This window comes from Nothoprocta perdicaria, unplaced genomic scaffold, assembly GCF_003342845.1.
Source record: "Nothoprocta perdicaria isolate Ctin4 unplaced genomic scaffold, notPer1 scaffold_66, whole genome shotgun sequence".
Taxonomy (NCBI): Eukaryota; Metazoa; Chordata; class Aves; order Tinamiformes; family Tinamidae; genus Nothoprocta; species Nothoprocta perdicaria.
The window spans coordinates 1,157,333-1,182,517 of NW_020455932.1; the positions used below are offsets into that span (position 1 = coordinate 1,157,333).

A 25,185-nucleotide genomic window follows, 5' to 3' on the forward strand; every position below is an offset into this window, starting at 1 on the left:
TAATATATAAACTCTTTTTTTAAAATAAAAAGGACAGGAGGGAAGCAAACTTGCTTTTTGTTTAATCAGATGCTTGCTTTCTTTAAGTCATAAAGCATTCAGATGGGCAAATGAAATATACTGTCTTATAAAGAAAAAGGACATTTGCAGTTCAGACAAGAGTCTCCCGATTTATCCTCATAACATTTTTACGAGAGGGCGAAATACATAATAGAAAAATCCATACTTTTCAATTACTAATATAAAAAGTATTATTTAATTTGTGTTAAGAGTGGATAGATTATGTGCTTTCTCATTATAGGCCAGAACTGCTAGCTGTCACTCCTACCGAAATCATTCAACCAAGGTCAAACACACCAGGTAAGACCGATATTGTCTCCATAGGACAATGTCAAAGACTGGTTGGAAAACAAATGTGAATCAATAAAACATTTTTTTAAAAAAGTAATCCTTCTGTGCGTGTCATGCTCTTCGTGAGGCTTTAAAAACCTAAACTGATCATTATGTAGATGAATGGCTGGATTATGGCACAGTCCAACCATCTTTGAATGACTAGAAGGAATCGCATTTGCAGCTTAAGAGACCTAGTTACTGTGGTGCCCTGATCTAAACCTCTGAAGTCCTGTAGCATTTTACTACTGATTGTGTTGGGCCTTTTGAGACATCTGTCGGTAAGGAATTATCATGCCTTCTAAAAACATGAAGAAAAGAGTCCAGATTAATCCTGTCTTTATTTTCTGACACATAAGAGTGCTATGATTTAGGATTTTGAACCAAGATCCAGGGCTTCCTAGTTTTTTTCCCTTACAAAAATGTGTAAATATAAAAAAATAAACAAAGTGTGATTTTAAGAGAAAACCATGAGTTTTCGGAAGAAGAAAAAAGAAAGAATATGATATAATTGTGTGAACAGTAATGTTCTTATGCCATCGCAATTTGTTGTGGATTTTGTTTGGATTTTAGGAAGAGATTCATACTCAGCAAGAGGGTAGAAAGATGGAGCAGAAGGGAAAAACAGCACCTGTTTTTTCAGCTCTCTAAACCCCTGAATATTCTCAAATTTCACAGTGTAGCTGACAATCTGATAGTAGAGCAACAGCAGTAAGTAGACGGGACAGCAATAAAGAAGAAACATCTTTCTGAAAGAACTGACGTGAAATGGTCTTGATTCTTAAATGCAAATTATTTGTATGTTCAGAATAGCATTCTTATTTCAGATATTCATATTACATATTTCTCCTTAACTTAAGCAAGTCTGGTATTACCAGTGCCCACATACCTTATGAGGATATATAGGGCTTGATGTCAGACAGGTAAACATAGTAAATGGTTTCTTGGGCTTAGAAACCAGTGCAGGTCATTTCCTCAGGTAAATGCCAGAGATCGTCTTATTTGCTGATGCAGACCTCATCTGGATAAAGAATAATATTAGCCTTTTATAAAGCAGCATATTGTACTGTTGCAAAGTTATAATCTGGTGTCCCCAGCAGAAAATTTTATTGTATTTTTTAAGTCAATTATTCTGTCGAATTCCAGTGTCGGTTAGACTCCAACCGGCGAATAAGTATAAACATGGATGCAGGTGTTAAACATTTGCAGGATGGGAGTCCTGTGAAATCTATGAAATAAATAGATTGCAGAAAGCATTAATTCTACTAACTTTGATAATATAAACAGCTAGTAATAAATTGAATCTTATAACTTGTTAGTTGAAAATATGTTTTGAAAATTCTGTATGCCTTCATTTATGTTTTTTTACAGTTCTCAGTGACAATTAATTGTTTTCTGTGATGACTAAAGTAATGAACCTTAATGGTGTTTGTCAGGAAAGAAATGCCTTTTATTTCTGCTGGTTTGTCCTTTACTCTGAGCTACAAATTGACTGCTGGCATCCCTATAATAGACTATTATTTATAGCAGAAATCAGGATTGAAGGTTTTGGGGCTTTCTTTTTTTTTTTATGTTAATCAAAATGTTTAGCAAACCACTCCTTAAATCTTCATGTTCTGTTCTAAAGAACTCTGTGATTCTAAGAATAATTCCAACTGTATCAGAGTATAATTCTTTCCTGCACTGAAAGGCTCTGAAGTGCAAGTTCTCCCACTTGGAACATTAATTGAAATTTGTAACTATGTTTGGACAGATCTTCCAATATGTGTAGGGAATAATGTACATCATTTAAGTTTCTTTTCATAATCCTTACTCCCTGCCGGCCCTTGTCTACTCTGTTTGTGTTGGAAGTTTCCAAGTTCTTGAATTGGAAGAAGTGTGGTCAAATGTACTACCTTATCTAGGAAAAGGAATAATACCCTATAGTATGTGTCCATTTCTTGTTTTCAGTGAAAGAAGATTGGAATGTGAGAATCACCAAACTCAGAAAGCAAGTAGAAGAGATATTTAATACAAAATTTGGTAAGTTAAATATCAAATTAACTATGTTATAGTACTGCTTTGATTAAAACTCTTATAGAAAAGTTTTAAGTTTTACTGTATGTAAGATTAAATGAGAGAAAGGGAATGTTGACTCTTCTTACCTACTTCTTACTGACTTGATGATTTTCTAACAACATTTGAGGGCATAGTTTTTCAATTTTAGGATGGGTATAGTGGTATGTGTACAAAAGTACTTAGAATCAAAGAACTTCTCACTTACTATAATACTAGATTCTGCAGAGTTAGGCACCTGCAAGGAGACTGTAACAAGAGAGAAAAAGTCCCCACTTGCAGTGATTCTACAGAAAGTAGTAGAAAATCTGTTTAAACGGTTTTTGGTGATGGTGGTGGTGGGTTTTTTTTTTCTTTTTTTTTTTCTCTCTGCATTTAAGTGCTTCGGTAAACCAGAGTTCTTAAAATCATCTAATATAAAATACCACCCATTCCAGTGTGTAAACTGTCATTAAATCTTTATTTTAGCCCAAGCCCTGGGGCTTTCAGAGGCAGTGAGAGTTCCCTATCCTGTCTTTGAATCAAACCCGGAGTACTTGTACGTCGAAGGCTTACCAGAAGGAATCCCCTTCCGGAGTCCCACGTGGTTTGGAATTCCACGCCTTGAAAGAATTGTTCGTGGGAGTGGCAAAATCAAATTTGTTGTTAAAAAGTATGTTTGTAATTCAATTATTTCTACTTCTGATTTAGAAATTATTTGATTTTTCTTCTTGGCAATTTTAAGTTTTAAATGCAACCAAAATTCTATTTACATGAAACAGAAAAACTATATTGCAGATATTTTATCTCCTGAAAGGATATACCCTCCTTAGAGACTGAAATAAATGTATAATTTGTGTTCCCAAATCATGGATCTGGGAGAAAAAAAAAATAGCCCTATACCTGGAAATATTTTTCCTCCTTTTGTTTTCCTGATTTTTTTTTTCTGATTAAAAACTCAGAAAAAATATAGAAGGCAAATTAATGTTTTCTCATTTCTTCTGGTTATAGTACATGGTGAGTCACCCTTCTTTTTCTAGTAGGAATTTATATGCGGTTGGTGTTATGTAAGTTAGAACTCATCTGAATTTCAGTAAATGTGTAGAATTATGCTGTATTTTTCTTGCATTTGTGATTGATTGAATTGTATTCTGCTCAACTTCTAGGCCTGAGCTTGTCATTTCCTATTTGCCTCCAGGACTGGCTAGTAAAATAAATACTAAAGGTAAATGTTTAAGTGTTATTTGCTGCTGCCACTTGATAAATACACACTTTCTGCTTTCTTAGCAGAGTTATGGATTTTTACAGTTTGGAAATACAGGATTTGCAGATAAAAGACGTTACTTTAGAGGCTACAGTGCAAGTTCATCTTAACGTTAACTATTCCCCAAAATATTTACTTGAAACATTTTTTTATTTTTTTAACTTGCTCTCTTCAAATAAAGATCATTGAATTGATACAATTTCTACAGCTCTTCCTTTGCTTATTAAAAGCTTTATTTAGCTTATCTGGGAGCTGAAGTTAATAACTGTTAACTTTCGTAAGGAAATAACAAAGTCCTTTAAAATTTTCTGTCATAATCATGAAGTTATTAACTTCTGAATTTTTTAGACAATAAAGTGTATTAAAGCTGCCCCTTAAACATGAATTTCCCCATGTCTTCTTGTTCTAAATTAATCAAGTGAAAATTTGAGGGAGTGTGATACCTATCTGTTGGATGAACTCCAAAAGCACTTTTGAAGTCTGTGAGCTTCACTGTATTGTTCAGATTTTTCAGTGCAGACTACACTGTGCACAGGCACAAGCTATTCATTTTGCTGCAATTTGCAGAATACTGTGTGGTTTTGTTGGCTGTGGAGGGTATATTTCACATAAAGTATTTTCATTAGAGCTTGATTTATGTTGATTTTTAGCAATGAGTCCAAAGCGTTCAAAAAGATCACGAAGTCCTGCAAGCAATTCAAAGATCCCAGAGATTGAAGTTACTGTTGACGAAGGTATGGAACAAATATTAAGAAATACTGTTTTTGTGGAAGAAGTTCTCATATCCCATAGTTAACATATACAAGTTCTAATTTTCACCTTGTATAGCAGACTCGATTTCACTTCAGGAGTCCAAATACACTCCAGCTTAGATACAGCTTTATTTCTCCTTTTTGAATAATACTGGATTTTGAGAAAGTAATGGTTTTGACAGCTTTCTCGGGCCTTTTATTCCAAGCAGTGATGCAGGTAGGACTAAAGTCCTGAGCAGAAAATGAGAAATGTGAGCAATAGTATTATATGCCTAATTTCAACCCCAGAGGAATTTTTGAAGATTTTCTTTGCATTCTTAATGTAGAGCTTAAGTTCTTCCTATTGGTATGATGTATTATCCTTTTCATATGATGACTTGCTTCTGCTGTCGGCATGTATGTATGTATATAACGTATTTCTACAGGTCCTCATAAACCACAAACAACAGCTATTCGAACTAATTCTCAAACCAATGGATCCAATATGTGTTTCAAACCACGAGGAAGAGAATTTTCTTTTGGTAAATACTTATATGATTTAGCATGTATCTGTTCCATTAATGTCATCAATGACAATTTTGACATTTTTTTAATATCAGAGATTATTTGCATTTATGTTTTATTCTACAGTTAGAGAATGATGGAAGTTCTTATTTTCATCTACATCCAGTTCTCCATCATTTAGAATAATGTGCACTTCTTGGCCCCTATACTGATAAAAGAATTCCTTACTCATATTTCTATGACATTTGCAAACTGATTGCCAGTTGGTTTATCTTCATTTCATCATAATCTGTTAAGAAGCATAATAAGTAATTTATTAAACATTTATAAAAACATTATTTGAAGATTAATTCTGTGAATGATTTACTGCTTTCCATTTTTTCCTGTCAGAGGCTTGGAATGCCAAAATCACCGACCTAAAGCAGAAAGTCGAAAATCTTTTCAATGAAAAATGTGGTAAGCTTACCAATTACTTTACCAAGATGCTGTTATGCTAACAGCACATTATGAATGTGCAGTTAGATGTGTCATGGATGTGTTCATACACTCATTTTGAAGGTTTTGCAATCCTAACATAGTGTAGGCTGTGTTTCCTCATTCTTATATAACTTACTTATAGTTCTCCTTATAGTGTCAAATTTTCATTTACTTTACTTGGGCTTAGAAATGGAGAAGCTATGGTTTGATTTCAACTTTTTAAATGACCCAGAGACCTAGTCATTGCACATCTGGGCACATTTCTAAGCATTCTTCTTTCTACCTAGTAATTTTGTGTGATTTCAGCTGCTGTGTGACTGCATTCATCATGGATGGTACCTGGAGAAACATGAAACCCATCATATTCAGTCTCTTTCTACAGCAGCCTGTTTTGGAAATTAAAAGCTTTATTATATTGAGTTTATACCTCATATGTTTTGCTTATAAACATATGAGTGGTCTTGCTGGTAGCTTATTTGCTCTGTTGCATTTCAGGGGAAGCACTGGGGCTGACTGAACCAGTGAAGGTCCCTTTTGCCTTATTTGAATCCTACCCAGAAGATTTCTTTGTGGAGGGCCTACCGGAGGGAGTGCCATTCCGTCGACCTTCTACCTTTGGAATTCCACGGCTAGAGAAAATCCTGAGAAACAAATCTAAGATAAAATTCATTATTAAGAAGTAAGGCTCCCATGTGCCTCTGATAATCTATTCTATTAGAGCTGAACTGCAGCCTGAGAAATAACATTCATTTGCTGAATTGTTGAATTCCTTTCTCAGCAGTCTAAAATACACATTGGAATATTTCTAGTAATCCAGGAAATGCTCAGAAAGCATTTATATATGAGGAGCAAGGTACATTGATCTGTTGTTCAGAATGATAGTTACAAGCTGTATAGTGGGGAAGAGCTGATCTAGATTTTGAAGTTCATTTCATTCAGTTAGTAGCACATCACTGTTTTAATTCCTGTTACGTGGAACCACTGTAGGCTACTCTAGCTACAATTTAACAGCAAGATATTAAGGACAGAGAAGGGTAGATTCATATATTTGAGGTTGCAAGAACTGATTTGTCTCATCTAGAATAGTCTTCAACATCTGTATTCCAGTGTAGATGGAAGAGAAGTTCTGGAGGCTTAACCACTGCATCCTAGATCAACTGGTCTAGGAAAATGCTGTGTGTACAGTATCAATTTCTGTCTTTAAAATATCAGTATTAGAATATTGCACTTTATTTACTGTTGATGAAATGAATATAATTTTATTGTTGTACATGGAAATCTTCAATCTGTTTGCTTGCAGGCCTGAGATGTTTGAAGCAGCAGTTAAGGAACATTCTGCTAGAAGCCCCCAAAGTGAGTTGTATGACTGCTTAGTATTCTAGATAATAATCTCTTTCAAGGATTAAAAAGAAATGAGAAGTGCTGCTTGGTGTTAATGAATTCCTGAAAATTTCATTCTGTATTGTGATTGATTTGGTTTTCTGTTTTTTTTTTTTTCTTCTGCATATGTCCCTAACTCTTGTATTATTCCATCTTCTAACAGGGCTTTCTGAGCAACTTTTTGTAACTGAGTGCTTTGTAACAGTATTCCATGCACTGATTATGTTTTATATAGCTGTTACAGTGTTTTCACTCTAAGAAAAGTGATATATCAAAAATCGTAGTAGATAAACCACAGTAGTAGATAAATCGTTAGTAGATAAACCACAAGTGCTATGGTTTTTTTTCCCTCTTCATTAAAAAGAACAAAATATGCCTTGCCTGATCTTTCTTCCTGTTTTTTGAAGTCTTCAGAAAACGTGCTTGATGATAATTAACATAAGCTTTAATCTAGTTTAATCTTTCTTTTCTTAGTATATGGCATTGAAGACTTTGGACAACTGTCTTTTAAATTCATTCTGTTACCTCTAGGAAAAAATAACTCTTCCAATATGGCCATTTCAACAAGCACCACAACCAGTGCCATGGTGAACACAGCTGCAGGTGTTGAAGATCTCAACATCATTCAAGTAACTATACCAGGTATGCATGCTGTCCAGCTACACAGCTTACTTCTTGTGCTCTTGTTTTTGCTTTATCTGCTGATTTTTTTTTCTTTCCCCCTAGTTGGATTACTGAAAACTAAAGTAGAGTTCTAGTTTGTTTACTAAATATAAATTTGAATAATTTCAATTATTTGAAGCATTTGAGAGGTTTCTTAACAGCCAGGAATTTTCGCTTTTTTATGCAATTCTGTGTTACTGATAGAACGAGGAACAAATTTCCTGTTTCAAAACATTTTGGTATGCCTGCTTCCAGTACACATTCACACATTGCTAAACCTTCAGGAAAAAAGAAAATGTTCCTAATTCTGATACTGTTCTATCCATTTCTTTCAGATGATGAAAGTGAGCGATTGTCCAAAGTAGAAAAGGCCAGACAGCTGAGAGAACAAGTAAATGATCTGTTTAGCCGGAAATTTGGTAATTAATTTTTAGACAGATGTTAATGTAACTTCTCTTGTTCATATAATGTTACTCAATTGTTGCTAGTGGTGCAAAATATGTGCAGTCATTAAAATGAACAAATATGGTTATTGCGTATGAATCAATATTCAGTTTTGACTTCAGAAAGAATCTTTCATAGGAGAAGTAGTTTAATATTTTAAACAAAATCCCATACATATAGATTGCTTTATGTTGCTTCCCTTCCTGTTCCCTCCCTCTTCCTGTCTAAACATGAGTGAAATGTTTATTTTGCTTGTAGATATGATTCTTCTTAGGATTATAATCCTGACTTATTAATACTTAAGACTGGATAATTTTTTTAAATCTAACTTATATTTTTTCCTGTATGTATTTTTTTTTAAATTTATGGTATATTTGTGTTGGACACCAGTAACAACTTAGTGAGATTCTTGATCTAGAATTCCTTTACTAGTGCCTTTACTACTTTTACTGCCTTTACTAGTAATTCCTTTACTAGTTGCTTTACTACTAATTCAATGTTATTGTGAATATGTAGACTTGAAAATAAACCTGACCTAATTTTCTCACGTAGGTGAGGCAATTGGTATGAGTTTTCCTATGAAAGTCCCATACAGGAAAATCACCATCAACCCTGGCTGTGTGGTGGTGGATGGAATGCCTCCTGGTGTGGCATTCAAAGCTCCCAGTTACCTTGAAATCAGCTCAATGAGGAAGATTTTGGAATCAGCAGAGTTTATCAAGTTTACTGTCATTCGGTATGTAGTTTTCATTGATTCAATCGTGCCCATGTTGTGAGGACAGCCCTGTAGTGTGAATAAATGGAGACTCGAAAGAACAGAAATTTCAGGGTATCTGGAGGAAGAAGTTTACTGTTTTGGGTAACTAATAGGTCATATGAAACCCAAGTATCCATAACATGAATGAAGATGGTAACTCTGTGTAGGACCAAAACTGCCCAATTTGCAACTGCCCGGTTAGGTAGGAGAAAAATCATAGTGTTAGTATTACACATTGCAGCATGCTAGCAGTCGAGTTGCTGTTTATTCATATTATAAAACATGGTCCTAACATGTCGTAGCCTTGCACAAATTTGGAATCACACTAAAAAGGAGGTCAGGAGTTGAAAGCAGAAATGCCTCAATTTTTATAACTCCTCAAATTAAAGACCACCTCACAGGAGTTTAAAAGCTTTACTTTCCTTAGAGAGAGAAATTGATGAAACATCATTTTACTACAAAGTCTGAATTCTTTACTCTTAATCTCTAAAGAGTTCCAACCTGAAAGGACCCCTGCACGTAATCTGCAAGTTTAAGATCAAGTGAGGTGGAGAAGAGGTGATCCCCCTGTTAATTAATCTCTCAGTTGTGACTGAGGGAAGGATTTAACTCCTTCTGTGCAAGTCACTTAAAAAATGCTAGAGACCAAACCACAGTGCCCAAGAAACAGTGTGATGATTCCTTCTGTTCTCAGCTACTTTCTGTTCCTTCTTTCAGGATGACCTCCATTAGGTGAGGCTGCCTCAGGAGTAATAAGTAAATGTTGTGTTCTGTTTTCTGTTTTTCTCAGACCGTTTCCAGGACTGGTGATTAACAACCGTAAGTAGTTATGAGATATCAATGTCAAATGCATTTTTGTCACGTAGTGAGATTAGTTGCCACGTTTTGGCTTAGTGCTGCAGAGCCTCTGCTACTAAGTTCTAAGAGTCAGTCTCTTGTGTGTTTCTCATTATCATTAAAATTTCTCATTAAATTTCTTACTAAACAGGCATGTCCCATTAACACAAGAGTGGACTGATAAATATACAGAATGGTGTAAGATTAGCAATAACTTTGATATGCAAATGGGAGATAGTGTTTTTGTATATTTTCTGCTGCAGAGCGCCAGAGAGATTTAGGATTCAGACCGAACAACTGACGGAGTCTCTAATTTTAGGTTTGGCATTGGCAGCTAATAAGCAAGAAGTTTCCAGTAGCTGCAGAATCCTCTTCCAGTGAAAAAAAAGATGTGCATTCTGATTTTTTCTGAAATTCTTACTGTTGAAACAGTAAGAGTTGGGAGAGGCAGGGTGCAATTAGCTCAAGTGGAATTTGGTCATGTTGCTCAAATCTTATTTGGAAATATGATGTCTCTGTATCTTCAGTTGCCTAAAATAGTTGTGACCTTGTTTTTTGAATCATATTGGGGACTGAGGCTAGCTGAGCAAGAACAGCACAGGTGTCTGATCATCTTCCATCACTGGAGTGGGGGAATTTGTCACTGCAGCAAGGACTTTCTGTGCATTATCTGTGTCCATTCATTATGGTCAAGCTGAACTGATACTGATTGATAGTGAGGTGAATTACTGAAAGCCTCTGAGGCTACTGCCTGTAATACGTTCTTTAGAACAAGAATAATGTATGAGAATTTAGGAGGAAATTTTTAGTGCTTGAAGGCAGGATACGGAATATTGTTTCTGTTTAAAACAACAAAGCGGCTCCATTACAGTGAGTGTAACCTGTTCATGCAGCAGTTTCAGAATTTGAATATAATTTGTCACTGTGTTGAATGTGTGGGACCATTTTCATTGTGAAGCTGAACAGTGATTGTGTCTAATCTTAGAGCTGATGGAGAAAGCTGAAGCAGAAGCACCACCAGTGGCACCAGTCCTCCCAGGTGATGAGGAGTGCAGTACACATCCTTTCAGAATGGGTAGGCTGTGGGATTCAAAGACATACTGATAGACGGTATTAGCAGGCATGCCTTGGCACTCACCACTAAAGATGTTACAACATTAATCAGAAAGGATGCTGGTTTTTTGAAATCTAGATTATATGTAAGAATTTTAAGTGCAACTGTTCCGAACTTACTGTTTCCTGTATGAGCACAAGCTGTATTCTGCTAGGACTCAGTTATGTGCCTACCACAGTGAAACACACTCTCAAGAATAACATTGCAGTAAGAAATGGTGTTTACTAATTTATAATAAATACTTGATTTTCTTAATGTCTTGCAGTAGACTGTAGAGTTACAGATCTCTCTCAGACAAACATATTTGAGTCTGATTATGTGTTGAAAACATATGCATATTCACTTGACTGTGTACTTTTTCATTTAAGAGCCAGCTGAACCCAGCCTAATAGAATTATCTGTAGGAGGTGAGTCTTTGTGTTCAGTTACTATCAACAAGTCTTTTTAAATTATTTTGAACAAAGCTGCATCCTTTTTTAAAGGAAGATGAATAAAAACAAAACAAAAAAAGGGTCGTCTTGGTTCCTGAGCAGTGTTTTTATCTCTATTAATATCATACTGTAACATGTAAAAAAAAAATACTCTGAATCAAAAGCTACTCACATAATTTTACAAAAGAGATTTATGAGTTGTTATTCTTGGTGAATCATGGCTATATATAGAGCTTGAGTGTCCATATCCGGAGTGATGCATCTAGTTATTATTAAGAGCAGTGGTTTCCACAGCTTGTGCAACTGAATGATTGGGATTTTCAGGAAATTTAAATGACATATTGGCCTAAATTTACAGTGAGTGTTTGTTAGGAGGGAGGGTATTGTTGTTCTTCCAGAATTTAAGCCTTGAAAAATATCCAGCCTTCCTGCTCTCCAAGAATATACTTAAGCTGATTCTTTTTCAGACATTGAAAAACCAAATATGGGAGAGCAAATAGAGTATGGAAGATCTACTCACTTTATATCTTTGGAGATAGTCATGGAGCATTAAGGAATTTGGATTCTGATTTCTGCTGTGCGCTCTGGTCCTGTACAAGCTGCTTTAGCTAACCTCAGCTTTTCTTTATGGCCCTAGATGGCTGTGTCTGCCTCTGCTTTGGTGGACTTTGGTCATCAGGAAGAGCTGTGGTCACTCTGTGTCACTTTAAAGAGGTGCTGAGATCTGCCAGCTCACAGATGCTTTCACAAGATCTTGACAGCATTATAGCAATCAGCAGTGGGATGGAAGCTGCTTGGCATCAGTGCGGTGTCTTCTTGAAACTCTCAACTTGAGCTGAATCTCTAATCTTGCTTAGATTCCCCCAGAAAAGCAAATAGCAATTTCTAGCACTCCCGTTCTTCCTTTTTTTCCAGGCAAATGTCCTTGCCTATCTCCATTACTTCAAATTCACTGAAAGTGTCACTGACCTCTAAGACAATCCAACATGCTCAAACAAACCTAGTTACAAGCTCAGCTGCAGGTGCAGTCGCAGTGTTTTCAGTAATTTTTCTTTTCTCTGAATACAGATTAATCTTGCTGCAGTAATCAGGAAGAAAACTTGTTGAAAAGGGAGCAAGTAGTAGCAAAACATCTAAATGCAGATTTTAAGCCCACAGTTTTAAGCTGAACATAAAGCAGTCTTTCTGCTGCCAGTTATTTGAGATCACCAAAAACGTTACAAGATGGAGGTAGTTCCTGAGTATCCACGTGCAGAGGAAATTTGAAGAAGTAAGCAAAGATGCCTTTGAATTTGTCATCCAAAACTGCATTCAGATCCCCTTCCCATGGAAATGATCTTGAACAAAGGTATACAGTTGTTAAGGGGCTAAAAGTCACTTCAGAACCAGCGTGAGAGATATAAAACAGTCGTGTGGAAGTGACCTGGCTCAGTAGTGAGGAATTAGCCTGGCCTCAAACCTTCCCAACAGCTTCAGTGAAAAAACAGTTTTCTTGCAGCGTCATATCCTCTGCTTGTAAAAAGAACAAAATTAAGTTCCGAGTTGCACAAGCAGTGCTGTACAGACACAGGATTTCTTTGGTTCACCTCCAAGTGTCACTGTGAACAAGAAAAGGCAAGGAGTTTGTAATGAAGTCTCCTGGAAATGAAAAATACCATATCAAAAGATGATGAATGCTGTAACCAGCAGGACCAGATTGTTTTTTTTAAAGCATATGTAAATACCTCTCTGCGTGTCAGTGTGTGTTGACGAGAAACTAGCCAGAATCAGAATTTGGTTTGGGCAGATCGAAATACAATAATGATGGAGTCTGCATCTAATTGAGGAGCAGTTCTGCAGATGGAAAAAAATATCTGAAAATTAGCCAATGCTGGAAAAAAAAAGAGTTTGTGCAATGAAAGTTAATTAAATCACTATAGCAAAAGGTATAACTTGAGCACAGTGAGGGCGAGATGCTGTTTACTGGCTCTGGAAGGCAGCACCTTAAGTGTGAAGCAGTGGTCATACCCTAAGCTTCTTGTAAAGGCAGACCTTGAGACTGTATTGCGGGATGCAGATTTACCTGTGAGTATTTGTAAAAGCTGCTTCAAACCTTGTACATCACGTGAGGTGACTGGAGGAGAGAACAACCCTGGGGATGGACAAAGATGAGGAGGACTGAATGACGGTGGGGATGCAGACAAGTACTGCAGCATGTCTTTGCAGACCACAGCTGAGCTATAGCTGATGGTTTTTTAACCAATCCTGTTTTGTTTCAGTTTTCAATTAAGTTCATTTCTCCCCTAGCGAGTTTCTTAAACTTTTAATACCATTTTTTTATTTCTGTTATTTAAAATAGAGCTCTTTTAAGATTCCAGGCTGTTTTACATTGACGTCAGCATAATTTCCGTAGAATCAGATTATTTTGAATAGATATTAATTTATCTTTAATAGTATAAAATGGCAAATGAATGCTTTTCATGTTTGTTTTATAGGGTTTTCTTTTTGTGAAGTATAACAACAAAACTAACAAGAATTTGTTTTTTCTTTATTCATTACTGCTTTTTCCAATAGATGCCACAGAAACGGAAGAGAATTCTCAAATAAAACAAGAACCGGACCCAACGTGGTAGACCTCATCAATACTAGGGTAAAACAACTTGCTGCTTATTGGAAGTCAACATTTGTTGCTGTGCTGAGCATGCTGTGTTACAATTTGTGAGACAGTCAGTCTTAGGAAAATGAGTGCTGTAATGCAGCCTATAAATAAAAATAGATGATGGCAATTACATACCTTAGACGCAGAGTAAATGAAAGCTTAGAGGATTAGTGTTTATGCAGAGCTGTGACCTGGTTGTGTGAAAGAATATTGTTGTTTCTAGTAGAGCCTGTATATTTCCAACCTTTAAGTGTGCAGGAAAGCTCTTCAGGAGGATTTTGATACTGTCTAACTTTGGCACACTTAGTAAAATAACAAAACATGATGAAAAATCAATATGGTTTAAAAGTTTTATTTCTTTTCTGTGAGCTTCACAAAAAAACTTAGCTTAACACAAAAGCTTAGCTTTAGCACAAAGATTTGTTTCTTTTCTTTTTCTTTAGTTGTTTTTTTCCTTCACTTATTGCTAAAATGAAATTTTGATGGGGATGGAGACAGCACAATGGGTGTTGGCATGTAACCAGATAGACGGGGATTTACGTACATACTCACAGCTTAGAGCTGTACTACAGATCAGGAAAAAAAAAAAAAAGGCAATTTTAAGCAGTAACAGACCTCTATTTTTCCAATTCCAATACTTGGTAATACTCCAAATATTTTCCTCCTGTTTATTGTTTGGTACTTTAGTAGTTTGATATGACTGACTGTATGCATTTGTTCAGCATGCTTAGGCTGTACCTGTCTGTATGTAGCAAGACACAGAGGTTGTACTCATCTGAGAGAATTTCATGCTACAGTGGTTTGGATTTCCAGATACTCTAAGCTCTCTGTTACCCAACACATTTTTACCAAAGCAAATATTTGTTTTACCTTCTAACAGAGAGCACTCCAACACCCATTTCATCTCATGTTTATTGAGGACAATATTCATCCTCTAGGTGCTTTCCAAGTGTAAGCCCTAAACAACTCAAAACCTCGTCAAAACTGCTAATATTTTCAATAAGATATAGAGCTGCAATGCAACTAACTCATTTCTGTCATTTTCTTCTCATTTTTCTTACCTAGTCAGAAGTATCCAGTTCTGAGAAGAGCTTGCTGGGACAGTCTTAAGCTGTGTAATATAACTGTATAAGAGAAGTACCTTCTATACAACCCCTTTTTGTACTTTTAGATAGAAATGTCTACTTTTTCAGCAGTTCTGTGAATTGATTTAAAACAGAGAAAGACTGTAGATTTGGAATGGCTGATTTTACTTTGGAATATATTGTAAGGACTCAACTTGATGCAGCATTGCTGGAGAGATGATGGATTAAAATCACGGGGACTTAACAGAGGCTGTCTACATTTCCCAATAAAGCTGAATTTTACTGTATCTGAATGACTCTCAGCAGCTTTTGTATTGAAAAAAACACCCTGCAGTAGTTCCATTTGTTAACTTTGAAAAAAGTAATTAATTTTTGATTCTTACTCCTTTAATGGTTGTTTGGACAACAATATCTGTATATTTGAAATCATGTTTTTCCTATGATATCTATCCCAGTTAATGTGTTTTTCATAAATAAAAGATAAACTGATTCACCTGACCGTTAGTATGCATTAATGAAACGGACTGTAAAGTGGTCAGTATTTCAGTGTATGGGATTAGGAACTGATTTCAATGAAACCCTGTTATAGTTTGCCCTGCTAAAGCAGTGATTGTTTTATTAGAATATCACATCGTTTATGTCTGATGAATCTGATCGTGCAGTTCTAACGTAGGTAAAACTCCTGTGGACCTATGAGAGCTTTTCTGCTGCAGAGTGTGGGATAATGCCCTTCTGTTCATCTAGAACTAGTTAGGATAACTTAAATAATTAAGCTGCTGTGCGTCCTACTCTGTCAAAATAAGTCCCCTGTAGTCCTAACTGCGCCCCACGTCTTGTAAGAGACAAATGTAAGTATTTTTTGAAGCATCACAAACCGTAAGAGATGTAAAGTTCTGGTTACATGATAACCTCTATGGAGAAAATGTAGATTATTGTAAAAGTTTCTCTTTCATTGGCATGAGTTTGGATTGACCATATTATGCACAAATGGTAAACTTTATTCCCTCATAAAAAATAAAAGCATTTCTGATGTTTTCATGGCTGTCCATGCAGTATACATTTATATACTTTATAACAAATGACATTCTGGCAGTAATTTTGTAGGCAACAAAAATGTACTTTTAGTATTGTTACTAATTCAAGTGAAGGAAGGAAGAGCCAGTCATGCCTTTTGGACAAAAATCAAGCTCTGAGTGGGTGAGTTTGTTGCATATTTAGGGAAAATTTCTGAAGCTTTGCATGTAGTAGTGTATGGTGTCTGTTCCTTGGGAACATCCGGCAGAAACCCCAGGAAATTCTGCTGGGGAAAGAATTCAGAACGGGGCATACCCTGTAGATCCAGGGGCATGGCACTGCTGTAAATGACATTTTCAGCTTTGCTCAGGGCGGATCTACACGCTGCCACTTAAATGCATAGACTTTGTGTCTCTGATGTCATTAGGAGCCACATTGGATGCCCACTGCATCTATTAATCATTCACCATATGGTTTCCGTCCCAAATCATAACCCCTGCAGTATTTCACTGATCGGTACTTGCATAGAAACGCGCAGTTAAGATACTGTGACAAATGCTGGTGTCAGAGGAAAGGCTGGTTTCGTGATTGCTGTGAGAAGTGTGTTAATAGGGGAAAATATATTAATGCAGTTCTCTCTGCGTTTTGAGCTTCTGCCCGACTTCCCCTTTCCTCAAAAGAGGAAGGCTGGTCCATCCCTTCTTCATCCTCAGCTGTCTTTGGGAGGCACTGCTTGCAAAGATTTGGTCTGAGGCTGAGATCTAAATAAAGTCAGTTGCGACAACCTACCCAAACTCTGGATATTTTCTGCTCCAGTGGAGAAACTCTGTGGTGACAGAGTAGATGTCATGGATATATCCGCCATGTAAAACTCAACTCAGAATCAGCCCTGTTCCTTAGGCCGGTTCTTTTCCCTTTAAATTCGATTTGGTTGCAAATAGTTTAGGATTCAAGATTTTTATAGCAGAGCTCGACCTTTCTCATGTATGCCACCCCAGGGCTCGTCACAGTGATAACCACTAGGTGTCAGGTGAGGTCCAGCTCACCTGTTGGCCAGTAGTTTTCCCTTGAAATTCAGAGATTTCCGTGTACGCAGCTCAAACTCTTGATATTATTTATTTATCTATCTGTCTCCTCAGGGACTGAGGAAGAGGACATGCTTTCATCTCATTTTGTTAATTTTGCGCTATCTATTAGAGCATTTAATACTTTACATACCCAGAAACATTTGCCTTCAGTGCCATAAACGAGGCTTCCTTTTACTCTAGTTTGCATTAAGTTTAAACTGCTAAAAAACAAAAGCTCAGTTCTTGGACAAAATTAGAGTAGCGTTTCATTTTTCAGGTTTTAATTTCCAGGAGTTAGTTTTTGCTACTGGTTAGGCATGTGACACTGCAAAGAAGATGATAGTCCGTTCTCCTAAGAAATTTTAAATCCTCTAGTGCTTTGTGTTCAGTGACTTGTTAAGTGTACAGAAATGTGTCCATGTTAGTCTTGCATTCGCATTTCTCAGTCTGAAACAGTTGTGCGTTGCTGCAGAATGCTTTTATTTTATTAATTCTGTGCTCCAGACAGAGGAAGGAAGTAGTGTTTTAAACCAAGCCTGACTTGCCACCTGGTCAGAAACCCGTTTCTCCGTGGTGCAGCAATGTGAAACTCCTGAGACCAATGGAAGCTCTTGGTAGCTCCACACCTATTTTCATATGCCAACCTTCACTTTGCCACATTTCAAAATATGAATCATTTGAGCTCAGTGTAGAAGGAATAGCTTATTTTTCAGATTGTCCACTGAGCTTTCTTCTAAAATCATCTTCCTAGCTAGTAACTAGTGCACGTAGTGGAGGAATGTGCATTGAACTGAGCTGCGTGTTCACCAAGAGCAAAGCCTGCAAGCTGTTTTGTTTCTTGCATCACAAGATGAAGAATGAGGAAACGAGAAGAAACATGTGAATTAAATGGTTTCCAGTAATGGTCTAACTGTATCTGACCCAGGTTTAAAATTAGTGCAAATCATGACAGTTATGAAATTAGCTTTCATGGAGATGTTGCTAGTAGTTGTGCGTGTGAGGCAGCAGCACAACTGTTAACAGCAGAAGCTGCATAGACCTGTCTGAGTGGGGGGGGTTGTTTTTTATGTTATTTTGTTGCCTCATTTTCCCTGGGTATGAGGAAGTCTGCTGCGCGCTAACAGACTAAGAAACCAGTTTAAAATTGCCATATTTGTGCCTCAGTGTCTCAGCAGCAAAGCACCTGAGCTGTAGTTCACATTAATCCTTTCATTGCCACTAAGGCAAGTCAGGAGGTGCTCAGGAGGTTCTCAGCCCTTCCAGCTCCTGGGGCAGGATCCAGCAGCAAGTCACTGCTTGCAGGGTTGGAAATGGTTTGCTCCAAGCTTATGTTTGCTCCCCGCTCTGGGAGCGGGGCAGCACTAATGCCCATCACAGGGAAGTGCCTGTGGGGCAGCAGCGGATCTGGGAGAGAGGCAGGGATGGCTGCTGCCTGCAGAGCGGGCTTCGTGGTGCCGGCGCCTTTCCCATGGCCTCGCTGGCTCTTGCAACACTGGGGAAGGATCTGCATGGCTGGGGTTACTATCCCTGCTCCTTTGCCAGGAGTGGAGGCAGGTGCCACTAGGGACATTCCTGGGTCTGGGAAATAGCGGAAATCCCAGCAGATATACCAGGAGAAACCCCTGCCCCATGCCAGTGCTCCATGTTCCCACGGAGGTGGCAAGAGGCCCATGGTCCCTGTCCACCCTTCCAGTATCCCAAGATGGGAAAACAAATAGTTTGTCCTAATTTGGATACCTGGCTATGAGCCACACGCTGACTGAGAGGGGCTGGGCAGGGGCAGCCCCACGTCCCCGAGGCTGGGCGATGATCCAACCACCAGGTACCCCATCTCGTGCAGTTGCGGGTGGTGCTAGTGGGCTGGCTTTGAGACACGAGCCTTGTGCTTTCCTGTCCAGCGTGGTGATGAAACAGGGGAGTGTAACGATATCTCGGCAGTACGGATGGTTTCTGAGTCCTGCTGGTATCTCTGTAGGAAAGGTGCTGATGGGAGCGAGGGCCAGGCAGTGGTGGCCGTGGTTCAAAGCCAGGCAGGAGAAATCCATGTGGGATGCTCAGCCTGGGATCGGGATGCAGTTGGGATGCAATCGGCCCTCTGGTTTCATGGGTGCTTCCCGGACAGCCCCGACCTCACTGCCGACCATCACTACCCGCATCTGCTGCTGCCCTGAAAGCCTCATGTTGGTCAGACTTCCCGCTCTGAGCATCCCAGCATGGGAAAGGCCAGTTTCTGCCCCGAAAGAGGCGCTGCCCTCCACAAAGCTGCTGCCAGCACAGCCTGGGGTGGCCAGGGGGCAGCCACCTCCTGCCCGATTGCGCGAGGTGGCTTGTGCTGACCTGGACTGAGGCCCCCCAGCTACCTCCACTCCTCCCTGTCTCTGGAAAAGGCTCCTGGAGTTGCCTGGAGACTCCAAGGGGGAAATAGCAGGTCAATACAAACCGCAGTGAGTCCAAAATTGCAAGCACGTTTGCAGAGAGACTTCCTCTTTTCAAGGGGCTTTAAAAGCGGCGCAGAGTGATGCAAGGGCAGGGAGGAGACGGAGGAGCGAGCGACGCGGGCAGGGGCAGCCATGGGGGACATGTTCATCAGGCACATAGAGCTGCTGGGCTACGAGAAGAGGTTTTTCCCCAGCCAACATTACGTAAGTAGCTGGTGCCTGACACAGGAGGAGAGAGGGGTGGCTGGGCCAGGCGTTTTCCAGCCAACATATTTACTTATATACGTGTGGCTGGAGGGCTCAGGGCATCCATTGGTGGAGTGTGAGGACTGATGCCTTGAGCTGGAGGCAGCCGGAGGGTGGAATGTCTGTTCCAGCCTGAACACGCAAGATTTGGAGGCAGGGCTGTGGATTTGGTTACCTCGTGGGCTTGGGAAGGGCTTGGGGGGCTCTTCCCTCCTTAATTCCCAGCAGTGTGAGTGCTTCTGCGGCGTGCGTCCCTGCTGGAGCCTCCTGCACTCACGGCTCCCCTCTGCAGCGGAGCAGCTCTTGCTGTGGGGGGCTCTGCAAAGAAAAAGCAATTTCTCTCAAACTGAAACTTCCTAAAGACCACATCTGCAGAAACAGGTCTTCCAGTTCTCCAGGGAAAACTAATGGGATAACTATTTTAAAGAGAGTGAAAAGTGTGCATTTTCTTTTTACAATAATGAAAAGCAAAAATATATTGAATGCTCCATGGAAGAGGATAAACTGCCATGTTCTGTGAGTCCGGGTACCCATGCAAAGCTGCAGGCTGCTTAGGGCTGAGCCCCGCTGCACGTGCTGCCCTCGGCAGGCGCCACGTGAGGTGCCCGGGCTGCTGCAGGGGGGTCACAGAGCTCACAGAGCTCCCCTGGCTCTGCTCCCAGGTCTACATGTTCCTGGTGAAGTGGAACGACCTCTCTGAGAAGCTGGTCTACCGTCGCTTCACTGAGATCTACGAGTTCCACGTGAGTGACGCTGCAGTCGCCCTAGGGGCCATAGGAACCAGCTCGAATGGCCTGGGGACAAGTGGCCAGCGGGCCCTGGGCTCACTGCGGTGTTTGCTGTGCCCTGCAGAAAGCGCTTAAGGAGATGTTTCCCATCGAATCCGGCGACATCAACCCTGAAAACCGCATCATCCCGCACCTGCCCGGTAAGCGGGCAGCCAGAGTGGCACAGGGGCCGCTCCATCCATCCCTTGTGGCATCCCCAGTGCTGCTGGTGGTGCTGGGCCGTGCTGGAGAAATGAGGAACCAGAGGCTGCAGCTGCGGCACTTCTGCAAAGCAGCGGTGGCCACCGCGGCGCCAGAGCATTGCCAGCACTGGGTGGCGAGTGAGGAGGCTCTGCTTTGCTCCTGGGGACTTCCATGGGCATCCCAGGGTTCCACATCCAAATCCGCTCTTGTTCAGGGCAACATAAAACCAGTCCTGCCCATCTGCTCTTTTTACCTGTTTTTCCTCTTTTGCAGCCCCCAAGTGGTTCGACGGCCAACGGTCAACGCAGAACAGACAGGGCACGCTGGCCGAGTACTGCTACGCGCTGGTGAACCTGCCGCACAAGATCTCGCGCTGTGGGCACGTCGTGCGCTTCTTCAGCGTGCGGCCGGACGACACGAGCCCCGTCACAGACAGCCAGTGAGTCCAGGCGCTCCCCGGCCGCACCGGTAGCGTGCACGGGGCTCCCATGGGAGGACATCTCCTGCCCAAACTAGACCCCACGGATCCAGTGTATAAGTGCAGGCCCTTTGCTCTGACCTGTTTAGGATCAAGAAGCCTGAGGTGTTCCTCCTGCCAAAGGACTCCAAGAAAAACCCCACAGGTAAGAGGCCTCCAAGGGGAGTGAACGATGCACGTGGCTCTCTCCACACAGCGCGGCCCAGTGGGGACAGGGGCATCTCCAGTGCTGACTGGGGGAACAGCTCCCCTGATCAAGCGTAGAAGGGCAAACAAACAGCCTTGCCCCACATCCTGGTGGCAACTGAGTCCACAACCTGAGATCCAACTTGCTTGGGCCCAGGAAAAGTTGCAAGGTGCTTTGGGCCTAGTTGAATGCAGGGTATTTCTGCTCAGGGGCTCGGGTGAAGGAATGTCTCTCGCTTCTCCCTTGCAGACATCACAGGTCCCATTGTCCTGCAGACATATCGGGTGATTTCTGACTATGAGAAGAGCTCTCGCTCTGAGATGGCTCTGAAAACAGGGGAGATGGTGGACGTCGTGGAGAAGAGTGAGAGCGGTATGTGTCCGTCGTGCTGGAGAGTCATCCTCGAGCCGCAGCCCTGAGGATCAGGCCCAGCCTGGGCTGTATTTTGGCTGGGACTAGGTTACCTTCTGCCTGCCATCTTAGCACCCAGCAGTGCCACTCTGCTCCCAGCGGGGACCACGGCACTCCAGGCTACATCATATGCAATCCCCCCATGGAGTGGAGAAGCTTAGAGCAAATCTAAGCAACAGATAAAAAAAAATCTGCCCTGCTTCCTGTCCTGCTGGGGCACTATTCACATTCACATGGGTTCACATGACAATACTGGCCAGGAAGACTATGAGGCAATCCTAGAAAACCCTGTAGCCACCCTTTGTGCCTCAGCATGTGAGGTTTCCTCCCAAGGAGGAAACAGGGTGAGATGAGCAGTCCCTTCGGCTACAGAACCTAAACAGAGATCTGTTCCCCTTGCCTTCCCTATGGCTGATGGCCACACGCACGCATGCTCCTCCGCTGCCTTGCAGGGCACGGAGCCAGGGAAATGCCGGTTGCTTCTCTCCAGAACAGAAGCACCTGAAGCCATGGCCAGGCTGCGGGGCTTGTAGCCTGCTGTTGCACTGATCCACGCCACCATTGGTTTCTTTACGCACTATTGCCCCTCTGCTCCTGCTGACACAGCCTACCAGCAATAGCAAGACCCACTGGTGGTGAGTTTGGCTTTGCTTCATGCTGGTGGGCGAAGTCAGCTGTGTCTAGGTAAGGATGGTGCTGGGGAGCATCTGCGTCTGTCTGGGCTGCAGGAGCGGCTGGCCAGCCCCCATGGGGACAGTCACAGTGCAGACATCTCCCTCAGAGATGTCCAAAACTCTGTAACTGGTAGAGGGAGGTGTGTGTTCCCCTGCGATGCACGCCTGTTTCCCCCTGTCCCCAGGGAGTGGAGATGACTGGCTCAGAGGTGAATAGACAGTGATGTTTAACCCTAGGAATCCTTTGCACCTCTTTCTTCCCTGCCATCTGACACCTGGATGCAGGCTCTTCCCGGGTTCCATGTGAAGCTGAGGGGCCCATCAGCAGCAGGTACTAACTGGGTTGCTACCCATGGCTACTTTCATTACAGGCTGGTGGTTTTGCCAGTTAAAGAACAAGCGAGGCTGGGTGCCAGCAGCCTATCTGGAGCCCATAGATGGTCCTGATGAATCTGAAGAGCAGGAGCCCAACTATGCAGGTAAAATCTTCATATAACCAGAATAGCCATGAGAGCTCTAGTCTCTCCCTCTGCAGAGCTTCAGCCTAAACCTGCAAAGGTGACTCCCTACAGGATCTGCAGTCAGACAGTCTGGGGCAGGGAGATATTGCTGCAAGAGCTGCCAGGAGGGACTAGTCTAACGGTTTGGCGCTTCCATGACCCGCAGTTCAGCATTAGGTGCTTGTCTTGTTTCATCATGGATGCACATCTTGATTTCACGCTTGCCACTGGGTGTCTTGAGCTAGCTGGGTGCATGGCACGTTACTGCATTAGCATATGAGCAAAATGCAGCATCCAAAGGGAGGTGCAGGGCTTATCTAGTGCTCAGCTTCTCTGAGTTTCTTATCCACCCCCTGTGTCATCTGACCATGTAGCACAGAACAGAAAAGGGTTCCTGCAAACTCATGCTTATTGTTTTCATGGTTTCATCTCTGTGGTTTTTCAAAACACTGCAACAGATTCTATCAGCACAACACTTCCTGTTCCTCATTTGATGATCTGAATTCCAGCACACTCTTCAGCCAGCGGTACTTCCACTGCTTGCAGTAATTTGGAGTGAGGGTGGGACCTGAGCTGCTCCACAGGCACAGATAAGGCTGCAGGAAACCTGAATACCAACTTGGAGGCACTTTAGTCTTGCATAAAAAATAGGGTGGATGCTCTGGTGCCTGTTCTCATCAGTAGCAGGAAAGGCTTAGTCCCATGAGCGAAGGCAGCACCACATGACAGTGACCAGTGACCATCCATCTGTCCCCATTTTGTGCATATAGGTGAGCTCTACACTGTGCAGAAAAGCTACACAGCCATCGAGGAGGACGAGCTGACTCTCAAAGAGGGAGATACTATAGAAGTCATCCACAAGCTACTGGATGGCTGGTGGGTTATCAGGTGAGAGATGCCAAAAAGAAATCAGACAAATGGGATCTAGGAAGAGGGAAAGGAGAAACCAGTTGTTTTTCACAGCTCAGTTGTGAAATATGTGAACTGCTTGCCACCGCTCTTGCTATTGCAGAACTGCTTCTAGCAGTCTTGTGGCTTTGGGAATGTTAGACATTGTGGCTGATGCTTCCTCTGCCAGTGGTTCAGATGTGTCCAAGAATGAGGCAGATGAAAAAAAAAAAAACGTATTCTGGCACATTTTGCTTTGTAAAAATTCATCTCTCATCCTAGCCTTGACCTGCAGATCTGGACTTTCTTTAGGGGAACTGCAGCTGCATTTGTGCTCTGCAGACTCACAGTTTGCACTTTTGCAACAGGGACATGTAGCAGCAATATAAGATAAGCCAATGAGGGCCTGGTGAAGTGAGCTGTTGCTTTGTCTGCTCCTGCTAGTCACTTTTGGGACTTAAAACACACTTCAAGAGATAGCCACGAGGCTGTTAGCTCTCACGATCATGAGAACTCATCCCCCCAGCACCACCAACTGCCTAGGACAGAGCTGGGGTGATTGAGGAGCTGCAATTGCGAGTGCTGCTCCTTTGTGTTGTATTGCAGGAAGGATGAAGCCACGGGTTTCTACCCCTCCATGTACCTACAGAAATCTGGGGAGAACAGTCCGGTGAAGAGCGAGCTGAGGAACCGGAGTGCTCCTCCTCGCAGGTAGGAAGGGCTAAGAGGGAGGGAGGACAGCTCTTTCCCGGGGAGGTTATGGAATTAAACCAGACAGTGGTTGCAGACTTCCCTTGCTCATTTGGATAATACAGAACTGCCTTGGAGAGAGGTGAGCAGTGAAAGGAATAGCCAGGAAGCAGATCCTGCATGATTGCAGTAAAAATAGCTGGAGTCCCTGCCTTCCTAGGAGCAGAGGCAGCCCAGCACATCTGGTGCAAGGGCTGTGTGTGTCGTGCTCCAACAGGCCCTTCAGGCAGCTGTGTTTCTCTTTGCCCTTCTGCAAAGTTTCTTTTCTGGGCTAATATCATTTAATTTTTAAACTGAGGGTTTTTTTCATAAGTGCACTCACTGAACCTTTGAGGAGAGAGGAGAGATTTGACTAATCAGAGCTTCCAAATGGCCTAATCTGATGGGAGGATTTGAGCTAATGGAAGGGATTTTGTTTTGATTAAAAAGATAAAAAGCAATAATAACTCATTAATGCTGATGCAATGATAAATGATAGGAAGGGCTGGGCTTGCCTGTATCTCTTCTTCCCTTAAAAAAAAAAAAAAAAAAAAAAAAAACCCTCACTTTTTCCTAATCTCTTAAACTTGGGCTAAGCAGAGTTTTAAGGTTTGCAGAGCTGTTCTCCAGCTGAGTGTTTCCTTTTAGATATGCACACCTCCTTGTTGGACATTCATTATCAAACCTTGTGTTTGCCTTTTATCTACAAGTCCTCTTCAGTGTTCAGCATAAACTACATGGACACCTTGCAGATTGACATTTCTTCATTCATGCTTTACCTTAAACAGCATGCGAAGACATCAAAGAAGAGG

At 41.4% G+C, this 25,185-nt stretch overlaps 2 protein-coding genes across 2 annotated transcripts in view; both read left to right on the top strand.

Annotated features, from left to right (window-relative positions):
• The window catches only part of GTF2I (general transcription factor IIi), a 46,104-nt gene extending 30,484 nt beyond the window's left edge, over positions 1 to 15,620 (top strand). Inside the window, exons 18-33 of the mRNA XM_026050168.1 lie at positions 302 to 360; positions 2,341 to 2,412; positions 2,914 to 3,097; positions 3,591 to 3,649; positions 4,339 to 4,422; positions 4,866 to 4,961; positions 5,335 to 5,400; positions 5,917 to 6,100; positions 6,722 to 6,774; positions 7,333 to 7,443; positions 7,800 to 7,883; positions 8,461 to 8,644; positions 9,456 to 9,484; positions 10,985 to 11,023; positions 13,601 to 13,676; positions 14,751 to 15,620. Coding sequence (XP_025905953.1) covers positions 302 to 360; positions 2,341 to 2,412; positions 2,914 to 3,097; positions 3,591 to 3,649; positions 4,339 to 4,422; positions 4,866 to 4,961; positions 5,335 to 5,400; positions 5,917 to 6,100; positions 6,722 to 6,774; positions 7,333 to 7,443; positions 7,800 to 7,883; positions 8,461 to 8,644; positions 9,456 to 9,484; positions 10,985 to 11,023; positions 13,601 to 13,659 — 1,363 coding nt within the window. The 3' untranslated portion in view covers positions 13,660 to 13,676; positions 14,751 to 15,620. The remainder of the gene's footprint in view (positions 1 to 301; positions 361 to 2,340; positions 2,413 to 2,913; positions 3,098 to 3,590; positions 3,650 to 4,338; positions 4,423 to 4,865; positions 4,962 to 5,334; positions 5,401 to 5,916; positions 6,101 to 6,721; positions 6,775 to 7,332; positions 7,444 to 7,799; positions 7,884 to 8,460; positions 8,645 to 9,455; positions 9,485 to 10,984; positions 11,024 to 13,600; positions 13,677 to 14,750) is intronic.
• Positions 15,621 to 19,421: 3,801 nt separating this feature from the next.
• Positions 19,422 to 25,185, top strand: part of NCF1 (neutrophil cytosolic factor 1) — a 7,816-nt gene continuing 2,052 nt past the window's right edge. Inside the window, 9 exon segments of the mRNA XM_026050201.1 lie at positions 19,422 to 19,493; positions 20,198 to 20,278; positions 20,388 to 20,463; positions 20,780 to 20,945; positions 21,074 to 21,129; positions 21,421 to 21,543; positions 22,628 to 22,735; positions 23,527 to 23,644; positions 24,251 to 24,355. Of these exon segments, the coding sequence (XP_025905986.1) occupies positions 19,422 to 19,493; positions 20,198 to 20,278; positions 20,388 to 20,463; positions 20,780 to 20,945; positions 21,074 to 21,129; positions 21,421 to 21,543; positions 22,628 to 22,735; positions 23,527 to 23,644; positions 24,251 to 24,355 (905 nt within the window).